This window comes from Alligator mississippiensis, chromosome 2 (genome assembly GCF_030867095.1).
Source record: "Alligator mississippiensis isolate rAllMis1 chromosome 2, rAllMis1, whole genome shotgun sequence".
Classification (NCBI taxonomy): domain Eukaryota; kingdom Metazoa; phylum Chordata; order Crocodylia; family Alligatoridae; genus Alligator; species Alligator mississippiensis.
In genome coordinates, this window is record NC_081825.1 from 148,105,296 (window position 1) to 148,119,131 (window position 13,836).

The following is a 13,836-nucleotide window of genomic DNA, read 5'->3' on the forward strand; positions in this document are numbered from 1 at the left end:
AGAACTTCGCACCGTGACAAACACTTTCGCAGTAATACACATCATGCCTAACATGCCATATAGCTCTCGAGAAACAAACAGTTCTACTCTTCCCTGTCTCATAGTACACGTGCAAAAACTTTTGGCATTTCACTCTGAGAAAAAACAAAAGCAGCCTGGTGAGGGACCAGGGCACGGCACAAGCTGGAAGCCACAGTCTGCTACTGCGCCGAACTGCTCAGGCAGTGGTTCAGCTTCAAGCACTTCAAATGGAGTTACTACTGCATAACCCGTTCTTCTAACTCTGTTGACTATTTTTGAAGAGCCATCTACAAAAAAATCAAGTCAGGGTTGTTTAAGGGTAAGTCACTAAGATCTGCCCCGGGTTTGTTTGAAAATACTGCAACTTGAAGGCAATCGTGGGAGTCTAGTTCCCCGTTGCTGGGTAGAGGTAATAGAGTAGCCGGATTCAGGGTATTGTATCTCTCTATGACCAGGTTTATAGCCATTAAAAGTGTGGTTTCATACTTGTTCATTCTCTGATGAGAAAAATGTTGAGTATTTTTCTGGAGGAGGAGGAGGGCTACTGCGTGTGGAGCCTTTAGGATAAGGGGGTATCCGAGGACTAATTCCTGGGCTTTCTCAACTATTGTTGCAGCTGCTGCCACTGCGCGAAGCCAGCCTACTCCCCACTTTGCCACTGGATCTAATTGTGCAGAGAAGTAAGCTGCGGGCGGCTTTAAGATCTCAAAAGACTGGTTCTTCCTTTCCATTAAAAGTTTTAGTAGCAATGGCTAAGATTTCTGCCATGGATTTACTTTTAACACCTTCAGTGTCATGTTGGAGCTTCTTTCTAATATCTTCACTAGCCTGACTTATGAATACAAGTCTTAACACAGGCAAAGTGGCAGGTGTCTCGGGGTCCATGTTTCCATACTGGCGTATAGCTTTACAGAGTCTTTCAAAGTAGTCTGAAGGGTGTTCTTCTGGACCCTGAACAGTAACTGTCACTTTGGACCAGTTTGTAGTTTTATCTCCTGCCTTTTTTTAGTCCTTCTTAGCATACGTATTGCATTCTGTCCCTCTTCCTAGTTGTAATTCTAATTTGGATCTTGCCTAGGTACGCCATTAGGCATGTAGTGGTTTTGATGCTGCTGATTGGCTAGAAATTGGTCAGCGTGCCATAGTACTTGGGTCTTCTCATCTGAGGTTAAGAGGCTTTTGAGAAGCTGCATGACATCTGACCAGGAGGGGTTGTGAGTCATGAAAATGGTTTTGAAGCGCCTTAGAACTACTTCGGGATCATCTCTGAGCCTGGGGTGTTTTCTTGCCAGTTTAAGAGGTCGGTGGTGGAGAACGGAGCGTGTTTCCAGTGGCTGATAACTTCTCCACCCTCACCAGGCACAGGGTATTCTCTTAGGGGAGCCAGAAGGCTAGGGGCAGGTACTCATTGTCGGGTATGATTAGCTATGGGAGTCGGATCGGTGTTTGGGGAAGTTGAGTCTGGAAAGGGATGCCTTGAACCATCTACAGGCTCAGGACTTGGGTGGTCGCTGGGAGGCAGTCGGGGTGATGCCTCCCCATGATTTCCTGAGTCCCCTGCCAGCACGGGAATGAACAGATCAGGTGGGATAGGGGGTCTGGGCATGGGTTTATAATCATCATCTGAATATGAAGGTGGTGCAGAAGGTTTTGGACATTGAAGGGGAGCTAACAAATTCGGGAAAGGTACAGGGGTCAGGGTGACTAAAGGTTTACTAGCAACATTGTCTTATAAATACCAATAATTCATTAGGTCGAGGCAGAGGTCCTCCAAGATCTTTCGTAAGGCAGCCGGGCGATTTAGGTCAAATTATCCATTTTCTGGCCATTGTCTTCCCAAATCTAACTGAGACGTATAAGACGTCTAATTAATTAAACAGAGTTTTGCCATACAAGACTTGGACAGTTCTGCCCGTCCCTCCAAATGTTTCCAATTCCTGATCATATAATCAAGGGGTGAATATCCTAGGCCAGAACCCATGATTATATCCTAGTACAAGCAGTCTTATTTCCCTAAGTTCTTCCTGCCTAGAAGCTGTTTCGTCCACATACAACAACCGGTGTTCTCGGACCCCACTGGCTTTCTCCGTGACGAGGGGCGTCTTGAGTCCAAGACCCTAGTCATTGGCCGTTATAACAGCATTTCTACCTTATATCCGTGTCTTTCGCCTTTCGGCCAGGCTGCCGCTCTAACAGCTTTTAAAGTGGCAGACGGATACCCTCAAAGACTGCTTCCAGAGACCTGTAGAGGTTAAACCAGAAACCAGATAGAAACCAAAAACATACCTGACCTGAGGTACTTGCCGGTACCATTCCTTTACCTGATTTGAGGATCCTGCCTTATTGGTCCTGAGGGAACCGTCCACCTCCCGAGACTGACCCAAATAGGTGAACTCACCTGGTGTGCGCTGGGGTGTCAGGAGGTGGAGGTCTCCAAAGGCTCCAAGCTAGACGGGTCCCATCTGGGGTGCCAAATTGTGGTGGGAGAAAACTCCCTGGAGTTCATTGTCTAGCTGCATAGGGACCAGACAACGCAGGTAAAGAATTGACAGCCGTTTATTTGCTTGAGCAAAGACCATAAAGCCAGCAAAAGGCAAAATGGCCTCCCCTAAAGGGTGGGGCGATCTTTTATACTTTTTACAACAAAACAAGACTACAGGGTTAACAAAAAGCAATACTTGGGTGGTGCTTCACAGATCTTCAGAACAGCATATTTCTATTAAGCTGAACTAGCACTTTCTAAAAGCTACAAGTTAAGTAACAGTAACATTACGATAGGTTAGCAAAAACTTGCACAGTAGTAAATACTTCTTAAGGACACGATCACTGTACTTAGAACAATGGCTTCTTTGTCTTATCTTGCTTCTTGCTGTAGCTGATTTTCCAGCACACAGACACAGATCCACTTGCTGCATTGTACTCAGAAAATGCTTAACACAGTTAAAATGATTACTTGACACGAGCAAAGGCTTAGCTATCATTCTGCCTTGTGGTCAGCTGCATTGCTAGGCCACAGGCTATGCCTTGTATTCAGCTGTAAAGCTAATACTTCTTAATAATCTAAATTATTGTTAACCTAACAGTATGCTATCAGAAAACTATTCTATTTCAGGGTAATAACAAACATGCTCACTACATGCTGTCCAGCCAGACAGGTCTTGGGGCCCAGGGCCAGAATATGCAGCTGCAGGGCCCCCATGTGGCAGCCGGGGCCCTGCGGGGAGCAGGATGGGGCCAAGGGGGAGGGCCACCCCCCTGCTGCCACATGCACTCCTGGGATGCAGGGGGGACCTGTGATCCCCAGATCTGTACATGGGAAGGCACAGGCTGCAGGCTCAGGTTCCTGCTCTGCTTCCCTCCTCTGGGCCTCCGTAGGCCAGTGAGCATGCCCCAGCACGACAGGAAGCAGCCAGGCCACACAGGGATTTCCTCATCTCTGTGAGCTCTGTGTTGCCCTGGTGATGCGCCCTCTGTGCGTGCTGCTGCTTTGAGGGGCACAGCCCCATGTGCAGGAGGTGCGTCACCACGGCAGCGTGGAGCTCGCAGAGTGAGCAGCTTCTCTGCGCATTCCTGCTGTTATCTGCTGCCTTGCTTCCCTCCCCCAGGGTCTCTGCAGCGTGGTGGGCAGCACTCAGTGCAGCAGGGAGCGGCTTTGCTGCTTGGAGAAGCTGCGCACCCCTCAAAGCAGAGGTATGTGCAGGAGGCTGCCAGGGCAGTGTGGAGCTAGCAGCAGTGAGGAGATCCCTGTGTGTCCCTGATGCTCCCTGCGCATTGGGTCGTGCCTGTCAGGCTGTGGAGGCCCTGGGGGAGGGAAGCAGGGTGGGAGCCGGAGCCCACAGCCTGCACCTGGCCTGCATACAGATCTGGGGGTGGGGGTGTGAGTTCCCCTGCCCCCGGGGGTGCACATGGTGGCAGGGAGCCTGCAGCAAGGAGGAGCAGGGGCAGGGGACTGTGACCCCAGGTCTGTAGCCCTGGCAGCTGGATATCTTTGTGAGTATTTATCACTTTGTGAGGAGATCCCTGTGTGGCCCTGCATTGGGGCCAGGGCTGGATTTGGCCTGTAAGCTAGGGGTTGAGCACCCCTGGTATAAAATAAGCCCTTGTGACTATTGTTTTTGTTAGACCTCGACTCCATGCGATGCCCAACTACTAGGTAGACAATGAATCAATGCCATCACGCATCACTTGGACACATTGCTCGTGTGCTTTATTCAAAATGGAGACAGCTTTGGATAAACTTCCAACAAACCAGGGAGCTGCCATGCACATTTGTTTTTTCCATATTCATACACCTTGGTTTATGCTCATTAACATTTACCCCACCTCTGTCCCTTCTTTGTTCCACCTTTAGTCCTTCCCATTTTAAGCTCCGCCTCTGTTTGCTGTTTGTTTCATTAGCATGGAATTGTCTTATTTCACTTATATACATGTCTTTTTGCTATGAGTGTATGTCTAAGACCCTGACCGCTGCTTCTTTTGTTCACTTGGGCAGACTTTGACCAAAGCCTAAAAGCTTCTGGAGGCTTATTTACCAATCACCATTCACCTTACACATATGTTTATCTTGGATTCTGTTACCAGTTACATGTTGTCTTTCACATTCCGGTCTGTTTTTCAGTCCCATTTGTACCATCTCCACATTCCTAAGACTTCATCTCATTCACAGCATACAGACTTACACAGACTCGCTTGAAAATGGTTGACACAGTTAAGATGGCTACTTAGCATAAGCAAATGGCTGGCTTAGCATAAGCATTCATAAGCAAAATCTGCTTTATCTTCTAATGATAGCTGGTGGTCTGCATCCTGTTCTTCTTACACAATGAACTATATATCTTACAACATTACTATATTGTTAGGAAAATGCTTGCCTAGGCATCTTGGCATGTTTGCCTAGGTAACTTTTAACATACCATTCTGCCTTGAAGTTAGCAGCTTGCTAGGCCACAGGTCATAGCCTTTTATTCAGCTGCAGATCCAATGCTCCTCAAGATTTAAATGCTGTCACCCTAATAGTTTTCTTCTGGGGAAAAAAATCACTTTCTTAGGACAAGTCTACATGGTGTCCTTAGCAAGCCTGGCAGGTCTGAGAAACATGCCATGCCCACTTCCTGCTGTTCCATGGGTATGCACCAAAGCTTGAAAATTTGGCAGCATTTGGTTTGGCTTGGTCCTGAGTGCCTTCCGGGAGGCACACCAAAGGTGGTGTGCTCAGTGCTGAGCTAAACTGGCTACGCTGCCTAATTTCTAGGCATTAGTATGTATGAAGCAGAAGCAAGTGGAAAGGGGTGCTTTTCAGTGGCAGTTTGCCACAGAGGCAGTATAAATGAGCTCTCATCATCTCTTTTCAGAAGCCAGTTTTCGGTTGTGACCTGAGTGACCCAAGTGTCCTCTATATAGATATGAGAGAAATTTATGGGTATAGATTGAGCCTAGAGTGTGAAGATTTAGGCCATGTGTAGATGACACGGGCATTAATGTCGAGTGCCTGAAGATTTTAACCTAGCGCTTCTTTTGTGCAGCATGTTTGTGTTTGCACAACACAGCATTCGTGTTCACACAACACAATGCTTTTAAGTGAGTTAAGTCTCCTGTGTCATTCCCTGAAGATTTCAGTAAGGGGAGTCAAATACCAATCTACCCCCCGTAATGTCTTTCAATGTATTACAGCAGGAGGTACATGTAAACTGGCCTTTCCTGTCCCCACCCCCGGCCTCTCACTGGCAGTCTCACCTGGGCACAGTCACCCCAAAAACCTTGTCACTTGTTGGTCTTGTCTCTCCATTAGTATGCAATCCCAAAGACCCCATTGCAATTCCCATTCCAAAGACAAGCCATATGAATCCTCCCCTCCCATTCCTTTCCTTTCCCATCCTGCCGTATACAAATATATGTGCTTTTTCTTTTATTTACTATGTAACTGCTATGATATCATAAAATGTTCAGGGTTTAGAGTAGCGGCTGGGTGTTTGTTGCCACCCTGTTGATTGGCGGTTGCTGTTGATTGAGGTTGGTGGTGGCACCGAGATGGCGAGCTCTTCAACTTTTTTTTTTTTTTTTTTTGTTCTGGTGGTTTTTGGACTACATTTCCCAGCATTTCTAAGCTCATTGATCTTCATACAGTTTCCAGTGGGGGCTCCCATTGGAACCCTCCCATTCCCTGCCCAGGTTCCGCTGTCAATCTGTGTAGTGCAACATACAGCTTTTGGAGGTGTGTTGTGAAATGTTTTATAAATGTTTTTGAAAATGTGGGTTGCTGTTTGGCTCGGTCCCCCACCCGCCTAGCCTGCCAAGAGCTATAGTTAATCTTCTTGCCACCATGGTGGGGTGGGGGGTGCTCTTCAGATGTAGGTGATGGTGCATAATGCCCCCCTCCCCCAAACCACTGACAGTCTGGAAGCAGCAAACCCATAGCCCAGTCTACATTTCCTCCCCTCTGCCCTGACCATCCTTCCCTCTGCCCCCTGTCTGCAACACCTCAAGCCCTTGTATACAGACACAGATTTAAAGTGTAAATGAATTTATTTTAACATAACCAAGAGAGAGAACAAAGCACTCCTAGGTGCTGTTGTCAGCAATATATCCTGCCAGACAATCTCACAAGCACTGCTTGACCATCCTCTCCTTGAGCGTATCTCCTGTTAGGCTGTTCAAAACTTTTGCCGCTTCAGGGAAAACAGGCTGTGCTTCTGCAATAAAATTATTTTGCAGAAGCAGGCAGGTAGGTATTGCTTTTTTGCAACATTCCGGGCCATTGAGGAGCCATCCCAAAATACAATGGCCTTATTTACCCCATCACCAGGTCTTTGTTGGTAAACTTGGTGCTTCTTCACCTTTGGGTGCTTTGATACATACAGGTAATGACTTTACAGTCCTTGAAACTTTCCCAGACCGTCATGCAAGCACAGCCAGAGTATAAAGGCACCGCTTCTCCCAAAATCTGCTAGCCCCCTTTCACAAATTGCTTGTGCTGTTGACCATGAACTGGTTCGCCATGTCTTGGAAAGCCAAGGTCAGCAGTATGGAGCTGACGGCCCAGGAGGCTGATACCTCCAAATGCCCGTGAACCCAACTGAACCCGAGAAGAACTGGAGGACTTGATCAACATTTGGTCGGAGCAAAGGCTCATAGACAGGCTGGAAAGTAGAAAGAATAAGCCTGTTTATGTTGAGTTCGCAAAAGGCATGCAGGTGCGAGGCCACAATTGTGACTGGACCCAGGTCTGGTGCAAGATGAAGTCCCTAAGATCAGAGTTTTACCGAACCAAAGATGCGAACTCTTGTTATGGGGCCAGTCGCACAATTGCTCCCTTCTATGATAAGCTGTCCATCATTCTCTCCAAGGATGCGGGTGACAACCCAGGTATGGAGACTTTCAGCACTGGGTTTGGGCAGGAGGAGGTAGCAGCAGCCCCTCCTGAGGGTGAAACCATGAGCATGTCTCAGCTCTACGCAGACCGCTCCCTGATGACCATGAATGGCAGGAAGAACTGTCGGTCACCATACACTTATTGCCACTTAGCCCCTCTGTTCCACGGAGTAGCACAGATGATAAAGCAGAGGAGATGGAGGGTCAGGAAGAAACCCATGTTGCTGGTACATCATCTACCGCTACCAAGACCCAAGAACATGCTGGACCTGGTAAGTAGCTTGTAGCATGCCTCTTGCTACTGCCAGGCCATTCCTGGGTTCATGCTGGGTTTGGGGGCCCAGGAAGGAAGGGGAGAAATTAATGTGTTGCTGTAGGTGGGTTGCCATGTTCTTTCGGTGGTGGTGCATAATGGGTTTGCTAGCTTGTAATGTAACAGATGCCGAACTAATTATTTGTTTTATTAATTTTTTGCAGCTAGCATGGGCAGTGGCAACTGTGGGCCTGTTTCCAAAGTGGGTACTTGTAAGTTTTAGGCAGTATGAGTGGTACCCCACTGTTGTGGGGTCTGTTTTGGTGCCTGCCAGCATTTTGTGCACTGCATGGTGGGGGTGGGGGTATATACTTCCCTCCTCTTGGGGGGAAGGCAACCACTGCTTTTTTCTCTGTTTATCGGCCACCATGACCCATGGCTGTTTGGCCACCCCCAGGCCATGGGCCCCCTGCTAGCAATACAACAGAGCGCTGCAGAGATTTTCACAGCAAGCAGAGATGGTCCTGTGAAACTGCACTCGAGGTTTTGGCGTAGTCCTCACTAGCCAGAGTGGCATGCGCAGATGCCTGGCAGGACAAACTCCTCGAGTCACTGCGTAAGGATGATGCCATCCTCAAGGAAGTGAGACACCGTGTGGAATTTGAAAGATATGGCCAATGAGTCCCATGTTGAATTACAGAGGTCACAGGACAATTTCAATGATGTCTTTCAGAGTGTGCAGAACTACCTCATAAATAAATGGGTACCACACCCAAAAGGGAAAAGTTGGTCCACTTGGCTTGCCTCTGCAGGAAAACCTGAATGGAGAATTACAGCTGAGCCTGTTCCCCTTAACTCAGTGGGGTCACAGGATGGCTGTGGGATGAAGGCAAAGAAGCACAAGTAAATGCTTATAATAGTGTGTTGCAAACAGTAAAACCTCATGGTTTCCTGGCTTCCTGTGTCTGCCTCCATATCTACCCTTACACTGCTTGGTTACAAAGGTGGATTTCGTTCATTGTTTGGGTTCATTTCTCTGTTCATTTTTCCTGCCACTTGTTGCATGGTGTCAGTGGGGAAGGGTTGGCAGTCTGTCTTGCACAGGTACACAGCGGGGCTCCAGAGGTAAACAGGGGCTGCCTGGGTGGGTTGCAACACACAAGAGCTGCCCTGCACACCAGCATTTTGCAAAGGCAGCACTCACTCTTCAAAGTTATTTTTGAGGCCATACTGCTTCTGATTTCACCTCCCTTAGTAGGGAGAAGGGAAATGGTGTCACCCCCCCAGCAGCCTGGCTTGCTTTTTGGCAAGCCACCAGCCACTTTGCAAAGTCACCCACAGGGGCTCATGCCTTTCCAGGCTCTTTGGCTCACCCTTCACAACCTTTGCATTTTCCTTAGATGGAAACTTTGAAAATGTGCTCTTTAAGTATTCTTTTCATGCTCTTTTCCAGGCAAGTGCTAGGCACTGTCTCCTTTATTTTGGAACACCAAAGCAAGGCTGTGGTTGTGGGGGCAGCATCGGGTTTAAGACTTGCTTTGCTTGCACACAAACCCAGGGATTTTGCAAACTTTTCCACCTTCTTTTTGCGCTCTTTTCCAGCCCAGCACCAGACTGTCTGTTGGTTTTTTTTTCCACACCAAAACGAGGCTGCTGGTGGGAAGGGCTTGCCCCACTGAAGGACTATAAATTGGGGGAGCAGAGGTTGGGGTGTATGTTCGCTGTATCAGTAATGGAGGTTTGAGGCAGGTGAGGGACAACAGCACAGTGGGGGCAAAGAAGGACTCATCCCAGTCACGAAACTTGCCCCTGGGGGGCACAGCAATGCGAATCCAGGGTTCGAGAAGATTTCAGGCTTATCATGTGGAGTGCAATGAAGCTTCGAGTGCTATTTGATGCCTGCACCTCTGCAACTCAAAAGAGGACATGGCAATGTGCTACACACCACCTTTGGTAAGTGACACCTGACACTTGTCTGTCCCCTGAGGGTGGCAGGGTCATCGCTAGGGGGGCACAAATAGAAGCAACCAACCTGGGCACAGTACTTTGGGGGCCCTGCAGAGACAGGCGGAGCAGACGGGGTGACTCCTCAGCGTTGCCGCCGGCCTTGCATCCACATGCTTGCCAACTCCCCTCTCCTCCCTCCCCACCCCCCGCCACGGCAGCAGCACGCAGGATCAGTTCTGCACAGGGGTGCTTATTTGCCCAAGGCCCTGCACCAGTCGCCTACCATGGGTCGCCAAGCCCAGGGTGCTGCTGCCCTCACTCCCATGTGCCCCAGACAAGCTGCCTTCTGCAGCGGTGGGGAGGAGAGGGGGTGAGTGGCATGGACTGGTGGTGCCCCCAGGCACCTGCCAATGGTGCCCCCTTTGTGTCTGCACCCAGGGCGGCCACCCCACCCACCACACGCCACTGCCCAGCATCCTGATAGGGTCATCTCTGGTTAGTTCAAATTTATTGTAAACGGGCCTCCTGGAATTTTATGGGTGTGAAGGAAGGTACGCGAGGTGCACAAAAGGCACCAGTACAAATTCCTATGTTCTTTCTATCCTCCCTCCCTCTGGTTTTTAGATCCCCTTCCACTGCTGGCCACAGGCTGATCAATCCCTGTTGGTGTGACAAGAGGCAGAAAGAGAAGATGAAGAGGATGACAATACTTCCTTCAGGATTCTATCAACAACTGAACTATTATGCATTATAATTATAGTTGACTTTCATCCTGACTTATATAGACTTATAATATTATAACAGGTAATCCTAATAATAGGAGTCAATAATACTTTAGTTCCAATAGTAATATATTAATAAGAGTTTGTAGTAATAGTAATATTAATGATTATTTATTAATGGTCAATTCCTTATCCCAGCATTTCAAAGCAGGTAGATCTGCCTTATCACCACCCCTTCCCCCTCAACTGGCTTTTGCAGCACACATAGCACACATCCTGGGCACCCAACACACACATCCTGGGCCTCCACCATATATATATAGCCAATATATAATACACTTATGTTATATAGACTTATAATTACAGTTCAATTCCTTATGATGAGAAAGCAGATAGTGAGCATAAATGCAGGTGATTATGTGAAAACAAGCAGTAAGGCAAAAGTTCTTGACTTCAGGAGGGCCAACTTCAATGAGCTAAGGGATTAGTAAAACATTGGGCACTCAGAGCTTCAATGAGAGGGGAGCCCAGGACAGGTGGTTGTTCCTTAAGGAACCAATCCTTCGAGGTCAGAAGGAGTCAGTCCCAACACAAACCAAAGGGGGCAGTAGTAACCGGCAGCACACTTATAAGATGGGAAACTCCCTTCTTGAGAGCGCAGAGGCAGAAAGGGATCTTGGAGTCATCACTGACTCCAAGATGAACATGGGCCGACAATGCGAGGTCACAGTCAGCAGGGCTAACCGGACCCACAGGTGTATCTCAAGTAGGGCCAAGGAGGTGATCCTTCCCCTCTACGCGACACTGGTCAGGCCGCAGCTGGAGTCCTGTGTCCAGTTTTGGGCACCGCACTTCAAGAGGGATGTGGACAACATTGAGAGGGTCCAGAGGAGGGCAACCTGCATGATCCAGGGACAGCAGGGCAGACCCTACAATAAGAAGCTACAGGACCTGAACCTGTTCAGCCTTCACAAGAGAAAGCTGAGGGGGGACCTTGTGACCGTCTATAAACTCACTAGGGGGGACCAGAAGGGTTTGGGGGAGACCTTGTTTCCCCTAGCACCCCCCAGGATAACAAGGAATAACGGCCACAAGTTGTTGGAGAGTAGGTTTAGATTAGACATCCGTAGGAACTACTTCACAGTTAGGGCGGCTAGGATCTGGAACCAACTTCCAAGGGAAGTGGTGCTGGCTCCTACCCTGGGGGTCTTTAAGAAGCGGCTCGATGCCTACCTGGCTGGGGTCACTTGAGCCCAGTTTCCCTCCTGCCCAGGCAGGGGGTCGGACTTGAAGATCTACAAGGTCCCTTCCGACCCTACTTCTATGATTCTATGAAAAAGCCCCCTTGGCTCAGTAAAGGCATCCAGGGCAAAAAAGGTGGCATACAATCAGTGAAACCAAGGGGCAATCGCCAAGGAGGATTTCACTTCCGTCGCTCATAATTGCAGGGAGGTGGTTAGGAAGGTCAAGGCACAGATGGAACTAGGGCTGGCAACCAAAATGAAGGATAACAAAAAGTCCTTTTTCAAATATATAGGGAATAAGAAGAAGGTACCAGGCAATGTGGGGCCCCTACAGGACAGGCTTGGCAATCTGGTGATTGCAGCAAAGGAAAAAGCTGATCTCTTCAGTGAGTTCTTTGCCTCCATATTTCTGAGCAGGGACTGGGACAACTTCCCTGCTAGGATTATGGACAGGCTCAGGGGACACGACACCATGCCTAGGGTCATGGACGATCTAGTTAGGGAACTCTTGGAGGGGCTGGACATGTATAAATCAGCAGGTTTGGATGCTCTTCAACTGAGGGTACTGAGGGAATTGGCGGAAGTAATAGCAGGGCCCCTGGCATGGCTGTATGAGCGCTTGTGGTGCTTGGGCCATGTCCCAGAGGACTGGAAAAAGGCCAACATGATCCCCATTTACAAGAAGGGGAGAAAGGAGGATCCGGGTAACTATAGGCCAGTTAGTCTCACCTCGGTCCTTAGGAAGAAGTTTGAGTAAATTATCAAGGAACACATCTGCGGGGGCCCAGCATGGGAGGTAATGCTCAGGGGCAACCAACATGGGTTCATTGCAGGCAGATCCTGCTTGACTAACTTTGTTTCTTTTTCTGACTAGGTCACAAAGTCCTTGGATGTGGGCATTGAGGTGGATGTCATCCACCTGGACTTCAAGAAGGCCTTTGACACTGTTTCTCACCCCATTCTCATAAAAAAAAAACTAGGTAACTGAGGCACTGATGCCTACACAGTCAGATGGGTGGCAAATTGACTCGATTGTCGCAGCCAGAGAGTGGTGGTGGATGGGTCATTTTCCACCTGGAGGGATGTGGGCAGTGGAGTTCCCCAGGGCTTGGTCCTCAGGGCTGTGCTGTTCAACATCTTTATCAGTGACTTGGAGGTGGGCATGGAAAGCACGCTGTCCAAATTCGCTGATGACATAAAGATGTGGGGAGAAGTGGGCACACTGGAGGGGAGGGACAGAATCCAACTAGACCTAGACAGGTTGCAGAGGTAGGCGGATAAGAATAGAATGGAATTCAATATTGACAAGTGCAAGGTGCTTCATCTAGGGAGAAGGAACCTGCAACATACCTAAAGGCTAGGGAACACCCTTCTCAACAGTACAGTGGCTGAAAGATCTTGGAGTCATTGTTGACTCCAAGATGGACACGAGCCACCAATGCGAGGAAGAAGTCAGTAAGGCTAACCACACGTTGTCGTGCATCTACAGATATATCACAAGCAGGTCCAGGGAGGTGATCCTTCCCCTTTATGCAGCGCTGGTGAGGCTGCAATTGGAGTACTGTGTCCAGTTCTGGGTGCCGCACTTCAAGAAGAATGTGGCTAAGCTTGAGAGGGTCCAGAGGAGGGCCACTCTCATGGTCAGGGGACAACAGGCAAGGCCCTACAAAGATAGACTAAAGGACCTGAATCTATTCATCCTCCACAAGAGAAGACAGAGGGGATCTGGTGGCCATCCATAAACTCACCAGAGGGGACCAGCAGAAAATAGGTGAGGCTCTGTTCCCCTGGGCACCACCTGAGATGACAAGGAATAATGACCACAAATTGATTGAGAGCAGGTTCAGGCTTGATATCAGGAGGCATTACTTTACAGTTAGGGCTTCCAGGCTCTGGAATGGGCTCCCAAGGGAGGAGGTGCTCTCCCCTACCTTGGGGTTCTTCAAGAGGACGTTGGATAGATAGCTGGGTGGGGTATTATGATCCCAGCACTCTTTCCTGCCCAGGGCTGGGGGTCGGACTTGATGATCTGTTTAGGTCCCTTCTGACCCTAGAAACTATGAAACTATGTGCCTTCCCTGCCTCTTTCCCCATGGCGGGGGGGCGGGGGGGGCAGGAATGCCCACCTCCTGCTTACTGGCCATAATAAGGGGCAAGCTTGTCCCTAGGTCCCTCTATTCCCATGGCTGGGCCTTCAGTCTTGGGGAAAAGTACTGAATTCTGAGCCTGGTGTTGTGCCAGGAGGAGGGCAAGACTTTCTTCTCGCCCTCCTCATAGGTTG

The 13,836-nt window shown here is 48.9% G+C and overlaps 1 protein-coding gene across 3 annotated transcripts in view; it reads left to right on the forward strand.

Annotated features, from left to right (window-relative positions):
• The window catches only part of CDS1 (CDP-diacylglycerol synthase 1), a 124,368-nt gene that overhangs the window by 29,755 nt on the left and 80,777 nt on the right, over positions 1-13,836 (forward strand). The window contains exon 1 of one of the 3 annotated variants that reach the window (XM_019479337.2): positions 3,915-7,661. The exons of 1 other annotated variant lie outside the window; for it this stretch is intronic. In XM_019479337.2, the coding sequence (XP_019334882.1) occupies positions 7,206-7,661 (456 nt within the window). In that variant the 5' untranslated portion in view covers positions 3,915-7,205. Of the gene's footprint in view, positions 1-3,914; positions 7,662-13,836 lie in introns of those variants that run through there. One more of the 3 variants, XM_019479332.2, reaches the window with a different exon arrangement.